This window comes from Muntiacus reevesi, chromosome 8, assembly GCF_963930625.1.
Source record: "Muntiacus reevesi chromosome 8, mMunRee1.1, whole genome shotgun sequence".
NCBI lineage: Eukaryota > Metazoa > Chordata > Mammalia > Artiodactyla > Cervidae > Muntiacus > Muntiacus reevesi.
The window spans coordinates 47,401,056-47,419,394 of record NC_089256.1 but is presented as its reverse complement, the minus strand read 5'-3'; the positions used below and the strand labels follow the sequence as shown (position 1 = coordinate 47,419,394).

Below are 18,339 nucleotides of genomic sequence, written 5' to 3'. Positions count from 1 at the left end.
AGTATCAAGAGCTTGAGGGACTTTCTGGGAGTCTAGATGGTAAGAATCTCCCTCTGAATGCAGGGGACATGGGTTTGATCCCTGGTCCGGGAAGACCCCACATGCTGAGGGGCAACTAAGCCTGTGTGCCACAACTACTGAATCTGAGCTCTAGAGCCCATACTCTGCAACAAGAGAAGCCATTGCAATGAAAAGCCCATGAACTGCAACTAGAGAGTAGCCCCTATTTGCCACAACTAGAGAAATTCTGCATAGACAGAAAAATAAGAGCCAAGGGGTTTTTACAAAAAAAAAAAGTTTGAACTTAATCCCAGTGGGAAGACTCCTATGAGTACCATAACAAATGGAGTAGCATACCGAGATGTGCATTTTAGGAAAACCATTCTGGTAGCAATTTGTGCATGGATTTAAGGAAACCATGACTAGAGTCAGGGAAAACAGGAGAACACTCCAGTAATCCAATCAAGAGATAATGAGATTCTGATCTAGGGCAGTGGTAAAGAAGATGGAAGAAAAGGGACGTTAAAGATATAGAGTCAGTAGGATTTTGTGAAGGATTCAGGAGGAGTGAGAGTCAAGAATGACTCCCACATTTCCAGCTCAAGCAGCTGGATGGTTGGTGCTGTTCACTGGTAGAGAGAACACAGGAGTAAAAGTGCGCCTGGAAAGAGTAGGAAATGATCAAATAAATTCTGGACACATTAGGCTGGAGAACCCTCTGAAAAATTGAAGTAAAAATGTCCAGAAGGCCAGTGGGTTTTCAAACAGGAAGCACAGGGTGAGATCAGGAATGAGACGTGGATCTGGAAGCCATCAGAGCACAGGGCCAACTGAGAGTGGGAAAGAGTATAAAATCATGCAGGCAGTGTAAAGCGAGAGAGAAGGTCTGGGGAACAAATCCTGGGGAAAAGGAGAAGAGCCTAAGAAGGACCAGTAAGAAAGTCATGTGGAAACCAAGAGATCCAGATGTCATGGAAGGCTGACGACAAGGGAATTTAAAAAGTGGCTGACAGGGTCAAATGCTTCAGGAAGACCAATTAATATCTGAAAAGTATCCTTTGGATTTAACAAACAAAAAGAAACGTTCAGGTGGAGACTTTGGTAAGATTAACCTCTGTTGGTTAGAGAGAACAGAAGCCCAATGGCAGAGGTCAAAGGGCATCTAGGAGGTAAGGAAGTAAATGCCCATGCAACTATAAACTGTTCTCTTAAGAACTTGGGCTTCCAAGGGAAGGAGAAATGGGAAGTAGAGTTTCTTTTTATTCATTTGTTTGTTTGTTTAAGATGGGAAAAACTCGAGGATGTTTAAGGAGAAAAGAGTTGCCTCTAATGTAAAGCCTCCCATGATAAGAAGCACACTGCATCACAAGACATTTCATTCTGGTTTTGAATAGTGTATAAAAGAGCAATTGTGGGTTGGAAATGATATGTGAGTTAAGCTAAAGTTAGTTTCACAATACCTTTCACCCTATCTCTTCTACAGGAAGATTTCAACTATCAAAACTCCGCCCACCCCAACCTTCCATAAAAAAGTACTTACTCAAAATAATTGAACATATAATTGAACATATCCAGTTATTACAATGTCGCTATTTTGGCAGGCTTCCGACAATCACAGCACAGTTTGTCAATATCCTTTTGAAAATATATTTTCTATAATTAGGCACAATATTCTTATGTGATCTAAATAATGCATAAAGAAATTCTTATTTCTCTGGTTTAGAGATTATATTTTAATTTGCATCATCACTCAAATGTCTTTTATTATTCCCCTTTAAGAGAAATGTCTAAACTCTTTCACCTAAAGGTCAAGGTTCTTGAGAGTCTTTCAAGCTTTTGTGAAACGATCCTCTCTCTACATTGTATTAATAGAACGCTTTGCTTTCATCAACTTATTAATGTTTTATTTACAGTGTCACAATCTACAGGAGATGCCAGGAAATTTGAGGGCTCTCATAACCACTATAGTTTTCCCTGAGCCAGAACTGAAATCATATCAGACATTCCCACATCCTCCATCTGATGGAGGAGACTATGGTCCTCTCGAGTCACAAGCATGGCTTTCTGTCTGCTCTCCTTTAATCTCTATTATTTCTTCATATTGTTTACTACCCTCAGGCTTATAGATCTCATACAGATAAGAACCTTCCTGATATATCCTTAGCCCTCCTATGAAAAGAGTCTAAACAGAAAACTTTATACAACTGCCATTTTTTACTTATGCTTCATACCTTAAAGTCTCAGGAATATTTACGTTTATCTTGTGTTAAAGTCTAAGTACCTTACTTATTACACATGCCTTTTGTTGATATATGGATAAGGTAGACTACTAATATTGTTTACAATCTGTATTTTTGGTATTTTTTCTAACTTAAGTTGACCTAAGGGCATTTCCTTCAGAAAATGGTTCTTTCTGTGTCACCTGTGGGCCTCACATATCTGGTTTTGGCTTTACTGGGGTAATTTTCTCCTTCCATTTCAAAATTCACTTAAATCCTAGACAGATCAACAAGGTTTCCTGCCAAAGCACATCTTTCTCAATCTTTACAAGATGCACTCTGCCCCTTGCCAGAAGTCCATCATCCTGGCTTTGCAGGATATTGTCCAGAAGACTTTTTAAAACATCATTTACACAGGAAATCATTTGTTTCTCAGCCTCCCTTCTTTCTCATAGTCACTACCATCATACGGAACAAGAGATAGAAACACCACTTGTGCTTCTGAATCTTTCAGTGTACCACCCAGAACTTTAGCCATTAAGAATGGACTCCCAATTCTTCTGAGTTTGCTGTTTCACACAGGAAGCAGCAAAAGTGGTGGCGGGGGCGGTGGGCAATTGATAGTCTTGATAAGAAGTTCTTGGCAGGCTCTATATAATATCTTGGATATTGGCTCTGACCTCCTCTCAATTTTCCACATCAAGTCTATACAACATGACCTTAAAAACCCTTGTTTGGGAATTATCCACTATATAAAACATCTTTCTTCTTCCTGACAGTGGTCACAAGACCCCTCCCATCAGCTCATGCCAGTAACTTCTCCCTAGTGAGAGAAGGAGAAAGAGGAATGTACTGAGTCCACCCCAATGGGAAGAGTGCCAGGCAAGCTCCAAAGGGTAAGACTGTCCTTCATTTCTCTGCTGTTTCACATTCTTCCACTTGCCCACTTCATGACATTAATTTATCAGCATTTTCCTGGCTTTCTTTCTCACTATTTTTTTCCATCTTGTCTAAGAAGCTTTCATCATCTCTAAGAAACTGGAGTGTGAAAAAGTATCTACTTAATCTCTCCCCACTCTTCCTTCTGCTTGCATTTGCAGCTGCTATAATTGGTTACCATCTCAGGCGTGACAAGAAAGATGGAACTTACTCCAAAGGTCACTACACTACCACTAGGCAGGCATATTTTTTGGATCATCAAATGAACTAAGGGTTTATCTTGGTTTCACTAGATGCACTCCTTGAAAACCCTAAATGAGTAAAGATTATGTCCCCTCTCTTACTGTGGGACTTCTTAGAGGGTTAGAATACTCTGGCTGCATGTTTTTCATTAGATTGTGAGTTCCTCAAGACAGAAACTATGCATTTGTTTCATTTTCTACAGGGCCCTACACAGAGACTTGATGGGACATGGAAACTGAGTGCAATTGTCCAATTTTGAGGATATAGGCTATCCATCTCTATGAATTATCCTATTCTACTCAACCCTACTACTCTGATAAGTTAGCTGATTATACTTTGAATATCGTTTAGGGGCAAGGTCATTAGTAGGTCCACTAAAATGTTTCTCTTCCATTTTATGCCTATTTTTGACCCCAAGACTCAGAATGAAGTTTTTTAAAAATGTATTCAAGGTTGAGGAAAAGCAAGGATCAGCTAGAGAAATAACTAACCAGAGATTACTGAATGAAGTACCTAATTGTGACTTTAACTCTTTCTTTGAATGGTCTGTTCTTTCAAAAATGTTACACTAGTGCTTAGCTGCTTAAACGTGACTTGTGGCTTTCAGATTTTAAAAAATATATATTCGAATGTAAATGGTTGCTAATTTTTGACTAAACCGGCTTACAGAGAGTCTGGCATTTCAGATAATGAGGTCTTTAAGCAGACCATTAACAGAGTGGGCACAGCTGCTTTCTAAACCACAAGCATTTGAATACTCCCCTACTGAGTTGTAGAAAATATCTCAGGACAAAATGGCAGCACCATTGCCCATTCCACCTCCTGAGCAGATATGGATGCATCTGTCCCCTGACCGCTATGCTTTTATGGGCAGCAATTCCATTCCTATGCTTGTTTATACCGCTAGTGACATTTAACATGCAACACACACACACACACACACTACACACACACACACACATATACACACACATACATAATGTGTGTATGTGTGTGTATGTATGTAATAAGTGTTTTTTTAAAATCTGATTTACTCTATGGCCTGAGTCATTTGATAAGTTTATGGGCAACTTGAGTCAAGTATCTATCTGGACCAGAAGGGGTCTCCTGGTCCCCAGCTCTTCTATCTGAGCATGGACAATCTCAGCAGCTTAGACTAGAAAGGCCTGCAGACACCTGTTGGTGAGTCCCCTGGCCTCGACCCCTCACCATCTGCCTGTCAGGCTGTCATAACTGAGGCTCCCTTCCTCACACAGCTCGGCTTCTACACAGGCTGTTGAAAGAGTGCCATCTGCAGGATGAAGGAGGACTCATCTGCCATTTCTCTGCTCTTCCCTGCAGAAGGGCGTATTTCCAGGCACTGTGACAGATGAGACAGCTCTTTTCCTGCTTTGATTCAAGACAGTTTTTAAACCAGAATGTAGAAAATGGGAGCTCAGAATTCCCCTGTCATATCAGCCTTGGGTCAAAGAATCATAAAATCATGAAGCTGAAGGAGGTTTCTGCACTCAATCATGACCCTCTGTAGTGCTGCTGACCAGTGGCCCCCAGCCTCTGACATCATACCATGTGTGATGCCCTTCGTGACTGTCTCATAACCATAACCAGCAGCCCGTGACAACCAGTACCGGTTTCTAATGCTTTCATTGATTGACACTGATCTCTAACTCAGGAATTACCTAATTCTGGGTCAAATCCACTTCTCTCCCCCCAGGGGCCCTCACCTAGTTGAAAACAGAAGCAAGAAAGAGAGCCCCTTCCTGCCTGGATCACCTCCTTCCTCATCACTTGAGCATGGTGGTCACACTGCAGAGGACAAAGCAGAGCTGAGGCAGAGGGCTACCGACTGTCCATCCACCTGCCTTCATCGTGGTCAGGGCTGGTTTTCCTATGTGGACGACCAATTCTAGGATGCTAGGCAGCTCCACTGCCCACTCCCTTCCTCAGAACGGGGACAGAGAAGACATGAACAAGGATTCATTTCCAGAATATGAGACCCATCTCTAAAGGCCTATTTACAGGGCAATGTTGTGGTGACTGCAACTGCACGTGTGTGTTTCCTTTGTGGCCCACACCCACTTCTCCCCTTTCCAGAGGAAACACTCCTCCTAAAAGCAGGAGCCTTTTGGAAGGTACAACACTCTGTTCTCTCATAAAGACACAGTCTAATCAGGAAGCAGAAGCAGGGAGAGATGGATTATATCAAGAGATTACTTGTTGGCTGGACAGGGAAAAGTAATGCCTGTGGTAGGGGAAGCCTCCCCACTCTATTTTTCTCTCTGACCTGTACTTTACATGAGCAAACTGGCAATGGATTTTACACCCAACTCCTCTACCTCAGTAAGGAGGGACAGCATGGGGTTAGTGTTATCATCATGTACTGATACCGTTCCCAGCTACTTCTTCCCTGCCTTACTCTTTCTACTGCAACTGTCCACAGCTGACAAATATTTATTTACCATTCATCTAGTGATTCAAAACAAGGATCTCCTTGCATCAGGCAGGAAGGCAGCCCAGAATGCCTTACCAACACCAAAGCCACAGCCCTGGTCTCCCTCTCCAGGATCCAAACACATACAACCATTCACAGCATCTCACCTGAGCCACCTCTTCAAAGTCATCATGCCTCTTCTGCAGGGCCCGAGCTCGATGCAGAGACTTCCCAACCCCTGTGTGCTTGCTGAGAAAGGCCTCGCCGTGGTTTTCAATCCAATCTAACACCTAGTCAGAGAAGGAAGACAGAAACAATGACTTCTTGGCAAAAGGAAAGACATGTAACAACATGTGTGACCGCTAGGCTATCAGAGTCCCCATCCCAATTAGAAAGTGGCAGTCCAGGTAGAAATGTTCAATCCATGATAGACACAGGGATTTCATTACTGTCATTGGCAATATAACAATCCCACCTTTAACTTAGTTCAGCTCTTTCTCTTTGATCTCCAGAATATCCTCTCATTACTTGTTCAGTTTTCTCAGCCTTAATAAGCCCATTATTTTAAACAAGCTACATAGACCGCCAGACACAATTTAACCCTCTCACAACTTTGACTCCAACCATAAAGTCAGACACATTTGCAGGAAATTAGGCAGTAATCCCTGGGTCGGAAAGATCCCCTGGAGTAGGAAATGGTAACCCACTCTAGTATTCTTGCCTAGAAAATTCCACGGACAGAGGTGCCTGCCAGACTATAGTCCATGGGGTCACAGAAGAGTTAGACATCACTGAACCACCGAGCACACACACACAGGCAATGTCAGGTCAGGGCAGTTCCTTGGCTCTCACTCCACCATAAAAATGCTCATGGAAGTGGCACCAAGTCATGGGTACCCTGTCTCATTGCTCTCCTGGGACTGCTTCCCTAATTCTGGAGGTAAAGTCCAGAGTAGTCAGTCCCCAACTGGAACTGTACTAAAGTTAGCCAATCACCAGGACAATTGTGGTCTCTGGCTTCTTTTCATCTTTCTCCTCCAATCAGCATCAACCAATCAACCAAATAAAGTAAGGTCTTTAGTATCGCTGATGCTCTTGGGTGGCAGTAGAGACTCCATGTTCTCCAGATTTAAGGTCTAGTGATTGGCCTCAAGACATTTTCCCCGGAGTTGAGGGCATCTGAAAAAGAGGTGACTGAAGCAGTAGAGGGATGGGTGAGGGAATGCTGAGAAGGTGAGAAAATATGTTGTCCTGAGGGGCACTTGACAGGAGGAGTGGATACCCCTTAGGAAAACTCTTGAAATATAGGTAGGATCAAAGCCTGGAGTCCATTTTGCATTTGTCCACATAGCCTAACAAAAATGTGGGTCTCCCAGGGAGAAGGGAAGCAGTTCATCTGGGCTCCAGGAAGTTGGCACTCAATAAATCAAATGGCCACAATTAAATCAGAATTACAGGACAGACACACCTGTTGCAGATCCTGCTAAGATTCAACTAATTTGACTCTACTCCTACTAGAGTAAACTTTAACTAAACATTTGATTAATGAGGTACTAGCTTTCTCAGATTTTAGAAGGACTTTTGGGAAAATGATTTAGATGAACTAGGCCTGTTTAAAAGGGTACTTTAATTCTGTTTCTTTTACAGATGGTCCTGTGGTAAGCAGAGAGACCAAATCATTGCCTGGATTGCAGGCATGGGAGTTCTGGTTCTACAGAATCTAGCCTTTGGTTTCACATCCTCTGACATTTGAGATAAATTAATGTCTGCAATTGTATGAAGTATGGAAACTTTCAAAGTCTTCAGTGGCAGTATCATAAAGTCATACCAAGATGGTATCAGAGAAAAGCACATATAAATATAAAAATGAGGTTTAACAAAAGTGCATGGTACAAAGCCAAGTAATTATCAGGTAATTATCCATGAAAATGAAGGGGAAAAAAAGCCTTTTCGAAAATGACTTTATCTAAACACTTAGTGTAAAGAGCTTAAACACTTTAGCAAAAAGATTTTATTATATATAACACAGGGAATTATATTCAATATCTTGTAATAATAATGGAAATGAATCTGAAAATATATATATATAAAACTGAATCACTTTGCTGTACCCCTGACTCCAACACAATACTGTAAATCAACTATACTTCAATCAAAAGAAGATATTAAACACTAACAAAAATCTAACAATACTTTTTAATATTCTGGAAGCACATCTGCAGAAAGAAATTGCAATAGTAAGTGAACTGAATTTTTACCTTTTGCAAACACTGAAAGGAACTTTAAATATCCCTTTCTCAGAATAAAGAAGAGCCCACTTTTCTTTTGAGTTACTTATGGTGATATTTCAGCAACAAAAATCAGGAGAGTGCATTTTTACTTGACTTACCACAATTTGATCCCACATTCTTACAGTAAAATGGATGATGGGTATTAGCATGCAAAGCCAAAGATAAACATTTCTAGTCACAAATTTTCCCATATATTGTGTACCATGGCTGGTGTAACTTTATAATTTTTATGCATATTTAAACTTTCATTAATCCCCTTTTGAGAACGAACTGAAGCTTGGAGATAATTTTTACATACAAGAGAGCTGTCTTGTAGCTTTTCATGAGTGCTTTGGAATTTATGATGTATTTTCAGATCATAACTTAAAAAAAAAAATTTTGTTCTGAGTAGTTAAGTGTGATCTACTTCTCTGGCACTTTTTTCATGAATTTTATTTTGTTCCTTTTCATTTTCAATCTCTAAAATTTCAATCTCTTTCATTTTCAATAAATATTCTAAATAATACTCTAAGGCAAATTGGCTAGAGAGAAATGTTTTGCATGTACTAGTTCACAAATGGTTCGCTTTTATACTCCCTGGGGGTGCTTTCACAACTTTTAAACATTTTTTTTTTAAAGCAATTTGTTTTATTTTGCTTTCTTTAAAATGTCAATTCATTTTCTGTTAGTGACACCTAGTTTACTTAATTAGCTCTATTTTAACCACTTAAAAGTCTATTTCATATTTAAGAGGATTTTACTTAGTTTAAACATAACTTTGCTCTGTGATGTTACATTGTCTCCATTTAGTCTAACTTTTGCCATTAGAACTGGAGCTGTGGGGAAAACAGTGTAACCTCAATGTGGATTCAGGAGCTTCAGGGAAATCAATTTAACAAATAAAAAAGCAAAAGATTTAGGAAGTGAATAAAATTACTTTAGTAATACACAGAGACTGAAAAAGTACTTGAGGACAGATAAACGTAATCAATGAATGGTTCAAATGATAATTTCTGACGGTTTTGTTCCAGACAGTTCATAAGCTCTCTTGACCTTTGATTTCACGGTCCCCAGCCCTAGGGATATTGGGTTTTAACATGGACTGCATAGCAGAGAAATGTGCTTGTGAGCAGACACCAGCAGTGCCTGACAATTAGTGACACACTGTAAATTAATGTGCAGCATCGGAAGTCTAGTGGGACCCAGAACCTGAACATCACTGGGTGAAGAATAAATTGAGTTTCTAGCCTCACCCTGGACCCTATCAAAGTGTAAGCACCCATCAAGGTACCCCTTATTTGTGCCCTTTTATTTAATTTCTCTCATCTACAAGATCCTATTTAAAATAGTCAATTCTCAGGATACAGGATGATAGGTAATGATACTATTGATGGTTTTGAATTGGTTTTTAAGTGCTTCCAACAATAGGAGGTTTTCCTTTTCTTTGTGGTCTGAAGGAAGGGTTTTCTGGATGCAGAGAAGCATGGCTTAGGATATGGTTATTCACATACTCTAATAAATATATATTGTTAGTCTCATGGTGGCCTGGTGCTAGGCCAGAGGACAGCCCAAGGTGCAGGGTGGCCCTGACTCTAGGAACTCAGTCTAGGTGGGTTAAGAGCACTAGATATGAAACCACACAATTCATCATTAATTGCAAGGGTGAAAAGTGCCAACAGTCAGGAAAGCTCACTCTGAAAAAATGAGGTTTAGCTGAGACCTGAGAGATAGTAGGACTTAACCAAGTTAGCAACTGAAAAGATCAGCATGGCTTAAATAGGCTTTAGTAGGAAATGCGCCCAGAGAAGGCAGGCACCAGACAGAGCTAAGCCTTGGTGGGCTGAGCTCCATTCCAGTGTTTGGCCTAAGAGCCACTGAAGGGCTAAAGGAGGAGAACGACACCATCAGATTTGATTTAAAAATTATTGTTCTGACTGCTTTGTGGAGAATCAATTGGACGAAGGCAGGAACACAGTAGGAAAACAGGAAGTTTCTACAGAAATCCTGACAAGAGCAATAATAGCTCAGATGAGGCCAATGGCAGTGTCTGTGAGGAGACAGGTTTGAGTAATATCTTCCCTGGTGGCTTAGAGGTTAAGCGTCTGCCTGCAATGTGGAAGACCTGGGTTTGATCCCTGGGTTGGGAAGATCCCCTGGAGAAGGAAATGGCAACCCACTCCAGTATTCTTGCCTGGAGAATCCCATGGATGGAGGAGCGTGGTGGTTTATAGTTCACGGGGTCACAAAGAGTCGGACACGACTGAACGACTTCACTTACTTACTTATTTATGGCTAGGATTTGGTGACTGGCATGGGAGTGATGAAGAAGCAGGTGGAAGGTTAATCCCTCCAGGAGAAAGGCGTGAAAAACTGGGTGGAAGAGGAACTTGTCACTGGTGCAGAAGTAAGTGACTCACAAGGGATAGCAGATGACAGATTTTTTCATGTTTTCTTTCAATTTTCATACTCACATTCTGGTTTTGACAAATGACAGGTGTGCGTCTGAACTTGAGTGGGAAGTAGCACCCAATGATAGTTCTCAATCTGATTCTGGCAAGATGTGCCTTTAACTTCAAAGGAGTAATTTTATACACAAAGGTTTAAAAATAAATTATAAATTGTTAATATAGTTGGATCCTAATGATAAAAAAAAATTAGGGATATGAAATCTATCTGAAGAATTATAAATTTAGGCTTACATCAAATTAACCCTTGCATTCCTGAAGACATTTCACTGGGGTATAATTTTTGGTAATGGTGGTTTAGTCGTTAAGTCATGTCCAACTCTTGCTATCCCATGGACTGTAGCCCACCAGGCTCTTCTGTCCATGGGATTCTCCAGGCAAGAATACTGGAGTGGGTTGCCATTTCCTTCTCCAGGGGATCTTCCTGACCAAGGAATCGAACCCAGGTCTCCTGCATTGAAGGCAGATGATTTACCAACTGAGCTATGAGGGAAGCGTTAACATGACATGTGAAGTCCTCTGTGACCAGCCCCACCCCCTCCAAATCCCACCTCCAACGAATTCCTGTCCCACCTCTCAATATCCCCCAAACTGCTTGTTAACCTTCTGAGTTTTGTTCTTGCTATTTTTCACTTCACATGAAATGTTTCTTTTTTTTTGGCCTACATCCACTTCCCAGGCTCCTTCATATTTATCCTTTAAGCACCATCTCAAAATCTCTAGTTTTGGAAAGTCTTTTCTCTTTAACAGCCCACTCAGGCTGGGGGTGGTATCACTCTTCTCTGCTCTGTTCAAACTACAATTATTGCCCATAGGCTGGTCTCTTCCACTAGACTCTGACCTCTCTGTGATTCCTGGACATAGCATGGCACTTGGCAGAGGGGTTTGCTTAAGACATGCTGAAGTCAACTCAAACTCATCCTCTTGAACATATGACTTTGAATGTCTCTAGCTCCATACTCCTTAGATAGGAACCTCCATTTCAGTACCTCTCACAGCCTGCATTCAAAGTTCTCCCTTTGTGTGTATCCTCCCTCTGCACTGCCTTGCTTTGCAGGTAGTTCCTGAAGAAGTACGAGGTTTTCACCATTGTATGCTACCCTTTCATCACTTGCCTGCCCCCAGTGTCCCCATCAGCCTTGCACATGCAGGAGATACTCAATGAATATTTATAGACATGATTGGTCAAGTGCAAGCATGGCTGCCTACTGTCTTGGGGAAAGCTGTGCCAACCCATTCAGCCGGCGGCCTGATCTTTGCCCTGTCACTGGGAGCAGTAGTCCTGGTCAGCCCAGGACTCCTCACCACAACAGCAGGCAGGTAATCTTGCAAATCACTTATAAAGGTCTTCCTCCTTTCTCATGCCCCAACTTTCCCCAACTTTTTCACCAGAATTAGTCCTTTCCCAGAACAGCCTTTTCCAAGAGAGACATTCACATCCTGAACTGGATTTGGGAGCCAATCTAACAGCCATTATGTATAATTCCCTAATCACCCCCTTTCTTCCTCATTTAATTGTGTTTATTCCAACCAGTATACAATCAAGACTCTGTTTTTAGGGGAGGAGACAGTTATTTCTAGCTGCTAAGGAGAAGAGAAAAGTCCTTTTGAAGAGAAGTATTGATATTTTCTGGACAGTGGGCATGAATGCAACCAAGTTAATGGGAGAAAATCAAAGGCATAGCTGCTTTCTGTCCTGAGACTCTGATTTTTTTTTGATTCTTCTAATATGATAGAATCTTAATGTTGGAGAAGGAGATAGCAACTCACTTCAGTATCCTTGCCTGGAAAATTGCATGGATGGAGGAGCCTGGCAGGCTACAGTCCATGCGGTCACAAAGAGTTGGACACAACTGAGCGACTTCACTTTCACTTAACATTGGAGAAGAACTCCAACTTAAAATGCAGAAGGACCCTGCATTTTAAGGCAGCGACCTTTGAACAAAGTTTTAGGTTGGTGTCTAAGCTCTGTTTACATGTGAGTGGTTTAGGTGAGTAAAGCATCATGAAAATGTGCACCATCATAAATTAAGGGCATCATAAATTACAGAGGAACCTAGGTTCTTGTCCCTCTTCCCTTGATTCACCATGGTATTCTGACCATTCTCCTGTTTTTATGAATGCACCTAGCTTATTCTGGCCCCAAGGACTGTGTAGGTTCCATTTCACATACTTGGAACCTTTTCTTAAACACATTCCATGGCTTTATTCATTCAGCTCACTGGCTATCACATAGCACTATGACATATTTGTTTGTTTGCAGTAGTGTTTTTCTCTACTTTCTAAATATAAGCCCCACATGGGCAGGGGCTTTGTTTGGTTTACTGCTAAGTCCTCAAAGAACATCAGGTGAATAAATGAGTGAATTAATTCAACCAATCTGATGTGAGAACTTTCTATGTGATAAAGAGCAAAACCATGAAAGGAAATGAAGATATTTAGCAAACAGTTGTCAAACCAGAATTCCAACTCTCTGATTCCCTCCCTGGCTCTCTCTGATCAATCACCTTATTTGAAATATGTTATTAATCTTGTGTCATAATCTGATCCCTGATAAAATAGGCAAGATATTTTACCTAAAGTGAAGAACTGCCCCCACTCAGCTCCTACCTCCTAGCCCTGCCCCTCAACTCTGTAGAAGCCATTATTCTGAGCTCAGGAAGGAGAGCTGACATGTCATCAGGTGTCAACAATACATTTTGTTCTGTTAAAGGCTCGAGTACATATGATGTGTAAGAGTACCCAGGACAGTCCATCAAATCATTATTTCTGCTTCCTTACACAGCACACTGCACATTAGTTCTAAAGGGGAATGGCTCATCCTTTGCCAGCACCACCCTGCTCCCCATTGGCTGTGACTGGAGAGCATGTGGGCAACACTTGAAATGCCCAATTATCAGCAATTATCAGTTATCAGCAATTCTGATAATTTTCAGAATTATTTTCTGTCTCATTGTTGGAACAAGTATGATCAAAATAAATGTCCTGCTATGGCAGAGAAAGCCATCACTTTTCCAAGAGGGCTCAGCTGAAACTCATTAGCAGGTGAACATATTATCTTCCCCTGAGAACTACGGTCCTGTCTCCTGACACATGTGATGCCAGGTGGAAGCCATCTAGGAGACCATCAGTCTTCCTCCCTTGGGCCACTCCACTCTGGCCAGCCCAGCAGTTGAGGGTAACTGGAACTCATCTTTGTCCTTGGCATCTCCCTGAGAGCATCTCGTCATTATAGTGCCTTTGATTCCTGTTTATGGTATCACCACACTTTTCATCACTAAGGACTGAATCTCTCAAGTCAGAGGCTCTCAAGCTTTAGAATGCTTCAGAATCACCTGGGGTTCTTTCTAACACATAGACACCATGTTATCCACAGATTCTGAACTAAACAGTGTGGAACAGGACCAGATAATCTGTTTTTAACAAGCCCCAACTCTGCCCAGATGATCTTAATGCCAGAGATCTGAAACCTGGCAAGTCACCCCCTAAACTGAGTTTTTTACTTCTCTATCCAAAACTGTACTCCTTTTATTATCTCACCCCTGTCCCTCTCAGGATTGAGGAGCATCAAAGAAAAGGGGGAACTGAAACTGAGTAGGATCTTCGAGGCCCTTCCAGGTACAAAAGCCTCTCCAAGTACCCTGTTCTTGTTTGGCCTTCCTCAAGTTTCAAAGAGGAGGCTCACGTAGTTAATGATAAGAACAATAGAGCCACAGGACTCCTAGTTCCTCCTGAAGTGATACAGATAACAATCTGGTGCATATCTTTGAGTTGTTCCACAGAAACTAAGACTACCACGCCCCACATCCAGTGGAGGATGGTGATTACATGCTGACCACAAGCAGTAGACCCCAGACTGGATGGAAATAGAAGGTTGATAATTAAGATTCTCGAAACATCACCAAGTTACCTCACCACCAACCAATCAGAAGAATGTCCATGAACGGATCACATACCGTGTGTGTGTACCCCTAATGTTGTCTTTAAAAACCCTTCCCTGAAAACTACTAAGGAGTTCTGGTCTTATGAGCACCAGCTTCCTGTTTTCCTTGCTAGTCACCCTGCAATAAATACTGTACCTTCCTTTACTAGGACTCGATGTCAGTACATTGGCTTTGCTCTATGTTGGACAAGTGGACCTGAGTTGGGTTCTTTAACTGGTCCAAGAACCAGACTTGGAAAAACACAGTTCCACATTCATACCTGACACTTGCTTTGCTTTCTATAGCAAAATGGACAGCAATTTTCAGTGATGCTTTTTCATAAATACTCTCATATCTACCCTTGTTCCCATCACTTCAGTCAATGACTGTGATCCCACAATCTTCCCAGTCCAACTCAGTCCTCTGCTGGCACAAAATTACCTCAGCCCTTCACTCTGATAACCTGTTTTCTCTGGTCAGAATCTTTTCTAGCTCTCCACCAGTTATAAAGTATGAATCTTTTATCCTTTAGCCTGGTATTCAAAGCTCCAGACATAGCACGTTGAGGTCAAGGACATGCTGAGTACGTGTTTATCAGAAATGTCCTTAGATGGTGACTGTCTTGTTGTTCAGTCACTAAGTCCTGTCTGACACTTCACAACCCCATGGACTGCAGCATGCCAGGCTTCCCTTCCTTTGCTATTTCCCAGAATTTGCTCAAATTCATGTTGAGTTGATGACACCATCCAACCATCTCATACTGTCACCCCCTTCTCCTGCTCTCAGTCTTTCCCGGCATCAGGGGCTTTTCCAGTGAGTCATCTGTGCACATCAGAAGACCAAAATACTGGAGTTTCAGCTTCAGCATCAGTCCTTCCAATGAATAGTTAGGATTAATTTCCTTTAGGATTGTCAGATTTGATCTCCTTGCTGTTCAAGGGACTCTGAAGAGTCTTCTCCAGTACCACAATTCGAAAGCACCAATTCTTCAGCGCTCAGCCTTCTTTTGGAGAAGAAAATGGCAACCCACTCCAGTATTCTTGCCTGGAGAATTCCATGGACAGAGAAGCCTGGTGGGCTGCAGTCCATGGAGTCACAGATTCCATGGACACGACTGAGTGACTAACACACACACACACACACACACACACACACACACACAGCCTTCTTTATGGTCCAACTCTCACACCCGTACATGACTACTGGAAAAACCGTAGCATTGACTATATGGACCTTTGTCGGTAAAGTGATGTCTCTGTTTTTTAATAAGTTGTCTAGGTTTGTCATAACTTTTCTTCCAAGGAGCAAGCATCTTAATTTCATGGCTGCAGTTACTGCCCATCCACAATGATTTTGGAGCCCAAGAAAATAAAATCTGCCACTGTTTCCACTTTTTCTCCACATACTTGCCATGAAGTGATGGAACTAGATGTCATGATCTTAGTTTTTTTGAATGTTGAGTTGTCTAGTCACTTGTTAACATAACAATAAAAGAGGAACTGAGGACTTTAAAGGTGTTCAAAATTACTGTGGTTCAAGAAAGCCCTGAGGCTCAGTAACTTTGTGGGGGGGGGGGGGGCACTTCTCATTGCCTCTCAGGACCCACCAGCTTCCCAAGCCTGCCAGAGGGAGGGACCTAAATCCTTCCTAGGAAGGTGCTCATCACAGAACGACCACTGTTTAGTCAGAACCGAGTCTGCAACCAGAAAATCAAAGTAAGCACCAAGGGAGAAGACCATGACAGAGAAGAGAACAGAAGGTGGAAAGCAGGGCAGAGAAGGAGGAGAGTGAGGTGTAGAGTGTGAGAGGTACTAAGGGTCCATGAAATTCCAGGCAGGAGGGTCTGAGCAGATCAGAGGCAGGACTCCAAGGCCCACACCCCAGCCCTGCTAATTCTAGCTGGAGTGTACATGGAGAAGACTGGAACATACCCTTCGGTACCAGCCTCCTCCCACAGGGAGAGGGATAGAGTGCCCCCTCTAAGATCAGTGACACCAAAAAAAGAGTCAGATGAGAAAGCTTCCTTATCCCCACTCCAATCAGAAAGCAACCCTGACTGGCGGAGACCTCTGTTTCTCCTCTCTCTACCTCCCCCAGTTGAGCCAAGCCAAAACCTGCACACTTTCTGGACACCCACCCTGCCCAAAGAATCATCTGTCGTCTACTTGAACATATCTGAATGACTGGATTATCACCAGCAAAATTTAATTGAGAGCTTTAATACTGCTAAATACTACCATGGGCAAATGGAAATTATTCAAGATACTCAAAACCACCAACAAAGAAACCACCAACAATGCTGAGGTAATTTAATTATGGTTGTGAAAAACAAGTGAGAATGAGTAGGGCTTGTTTTAAGGCTTGTGTTAGAGATAAATAACCATAGCGAGCCATTTTATAATGACAGAGTGGGTGGAAAAGAGCATTTGAGTGCGAGTGTGATTGCCTGTGTGGGTCTTACTGGACAGGCAGTTTGGGAACGAATCTCATCTGTCAGCAGTTATGCAACCTTGGGCAACTCTCATCCTTTAGGACCAAGTAATCTATCTGGGCCCTTTGAGCAATGACATTCCAGCACTAACTTATAAACCCCTCAAGGGCAGGGGCTGTGTCTCTCTGCATTCTCATCATCTAGCATAGTGCCCAGGGCATAGCAGAGAGGCTAAGAGCATGGACTTAGAAATCTGGTGGACATGGGTTTAAATCCTTCCTCTGCCACTAGCTATGTGACCTTGCACAAGTTTACTTAACCTTTTTAAGCCTCAATTTCCTTATCAGTAAGGTGAAGACCAAACTATCACCTGCTTTATAGTGTTGGAAGATTAAATAAGATAAGTGAAGTGATTAGATATTCAATTGCTCATAAAGATGAATCATGAGCTATGAATAATAAAACGTTTAAAGACACATTTAATCTCAGGGAAAAAAAAAATCTCAGGGCTGGAATCTATTCATACCTCTGATGTTTGAATCTCCTCCCTGACATACCCACAAACTACCACCAGTTGGCATTTCAGATTTTTGAGAATGATTCCTGCTGTGTGTGTTGCCCCATCTACCTGGGACTATGTATGCCCTGGGTGAGGATTTTCCTTCTCAGATGCTTTAATCCTTTCTTTATATAAGAAGAGTTCATTTCTAGACCCATCATCATTCCAGTCATTTTTTCCTAAGCATTCAATTTGTAACCTAAAGTGCTCACCTTTTATTATGCAAAGCTGTCAATTGGATTATACAATGCCCAAACTGGTTTAGTATGATTAAGGGGCTTTAGTCACTATAGCTAGTAAAAGATCGACTATCTGGAGTTTTAAAAAATTACCCTCAAATCCTTTTTACACATTGTTTGGCAGGCAAGAGCTGACACAGTAAAAGCTATAGCTTTCCATATGAGGCCTCAATAAAAACTGAGAGAAACAGGTGAGATTCATTTGTAGTACAGAACTATGTATTTTAATATTAATGTATTCATTCAGAATGGAAAGTCACTGAGCCAGAAAATGCTGTCATCACTGCCCTCGCTAGCTCACTTTTGGACCACTTAAAAGCAAAACACATTGTTCTTAAGGGAGGGCACTGAAACCTCAAACAGGTCATGTTCCCCCCGAGACCACTCCTAACCCTTCCAGCCTGACCTCCTGCTATCACTGCCAAAAGCAGGCACCCAGTTAGATTTCCTCTTCCCTGGCCCCTGGCTATAACTTAGCTCTCCGCTCTCTGGCCAACCCCAGGAATACCATCCCCAGATCCTCTGCCTGAGCTCCAAGAGCTAGTGCAAATGCCATTCCAACCATGGGAAATTTTTCTGCTCTGACTCCACCAGCCCGTTGTTGTCTTGCTTCTCTGGCC

General features: G+C 41.9%; 1 protein-coding gene across 12 annotated transcripts in view; it reads right to left on the bottom strand.

Annotated features, from left to right (window-relative positions):
• Nucleotides 1-18,339, bottom strand: part of KALRN (kalirin RhoGEF kinase) — a 678,650-nt gene that overhangs the window by 359,891 nt on the left and 300,420 nt on the right. For all 12 annotated transcript variants that reach the window (XM_065943374.1, XM_065943379.1, XM_065943376.1 and 9 more), the window contains exon 10: nucleotides 6,000-6,122. In XM_065943374.1, the coding sequence (XP_065799446.1) occupies nucleotides 6,000-6,122 (123 nt within the window). The remainder of the gene's footprint in view (nucleotides 1-5,999; nucleotides 6,123-18,339) is intronic.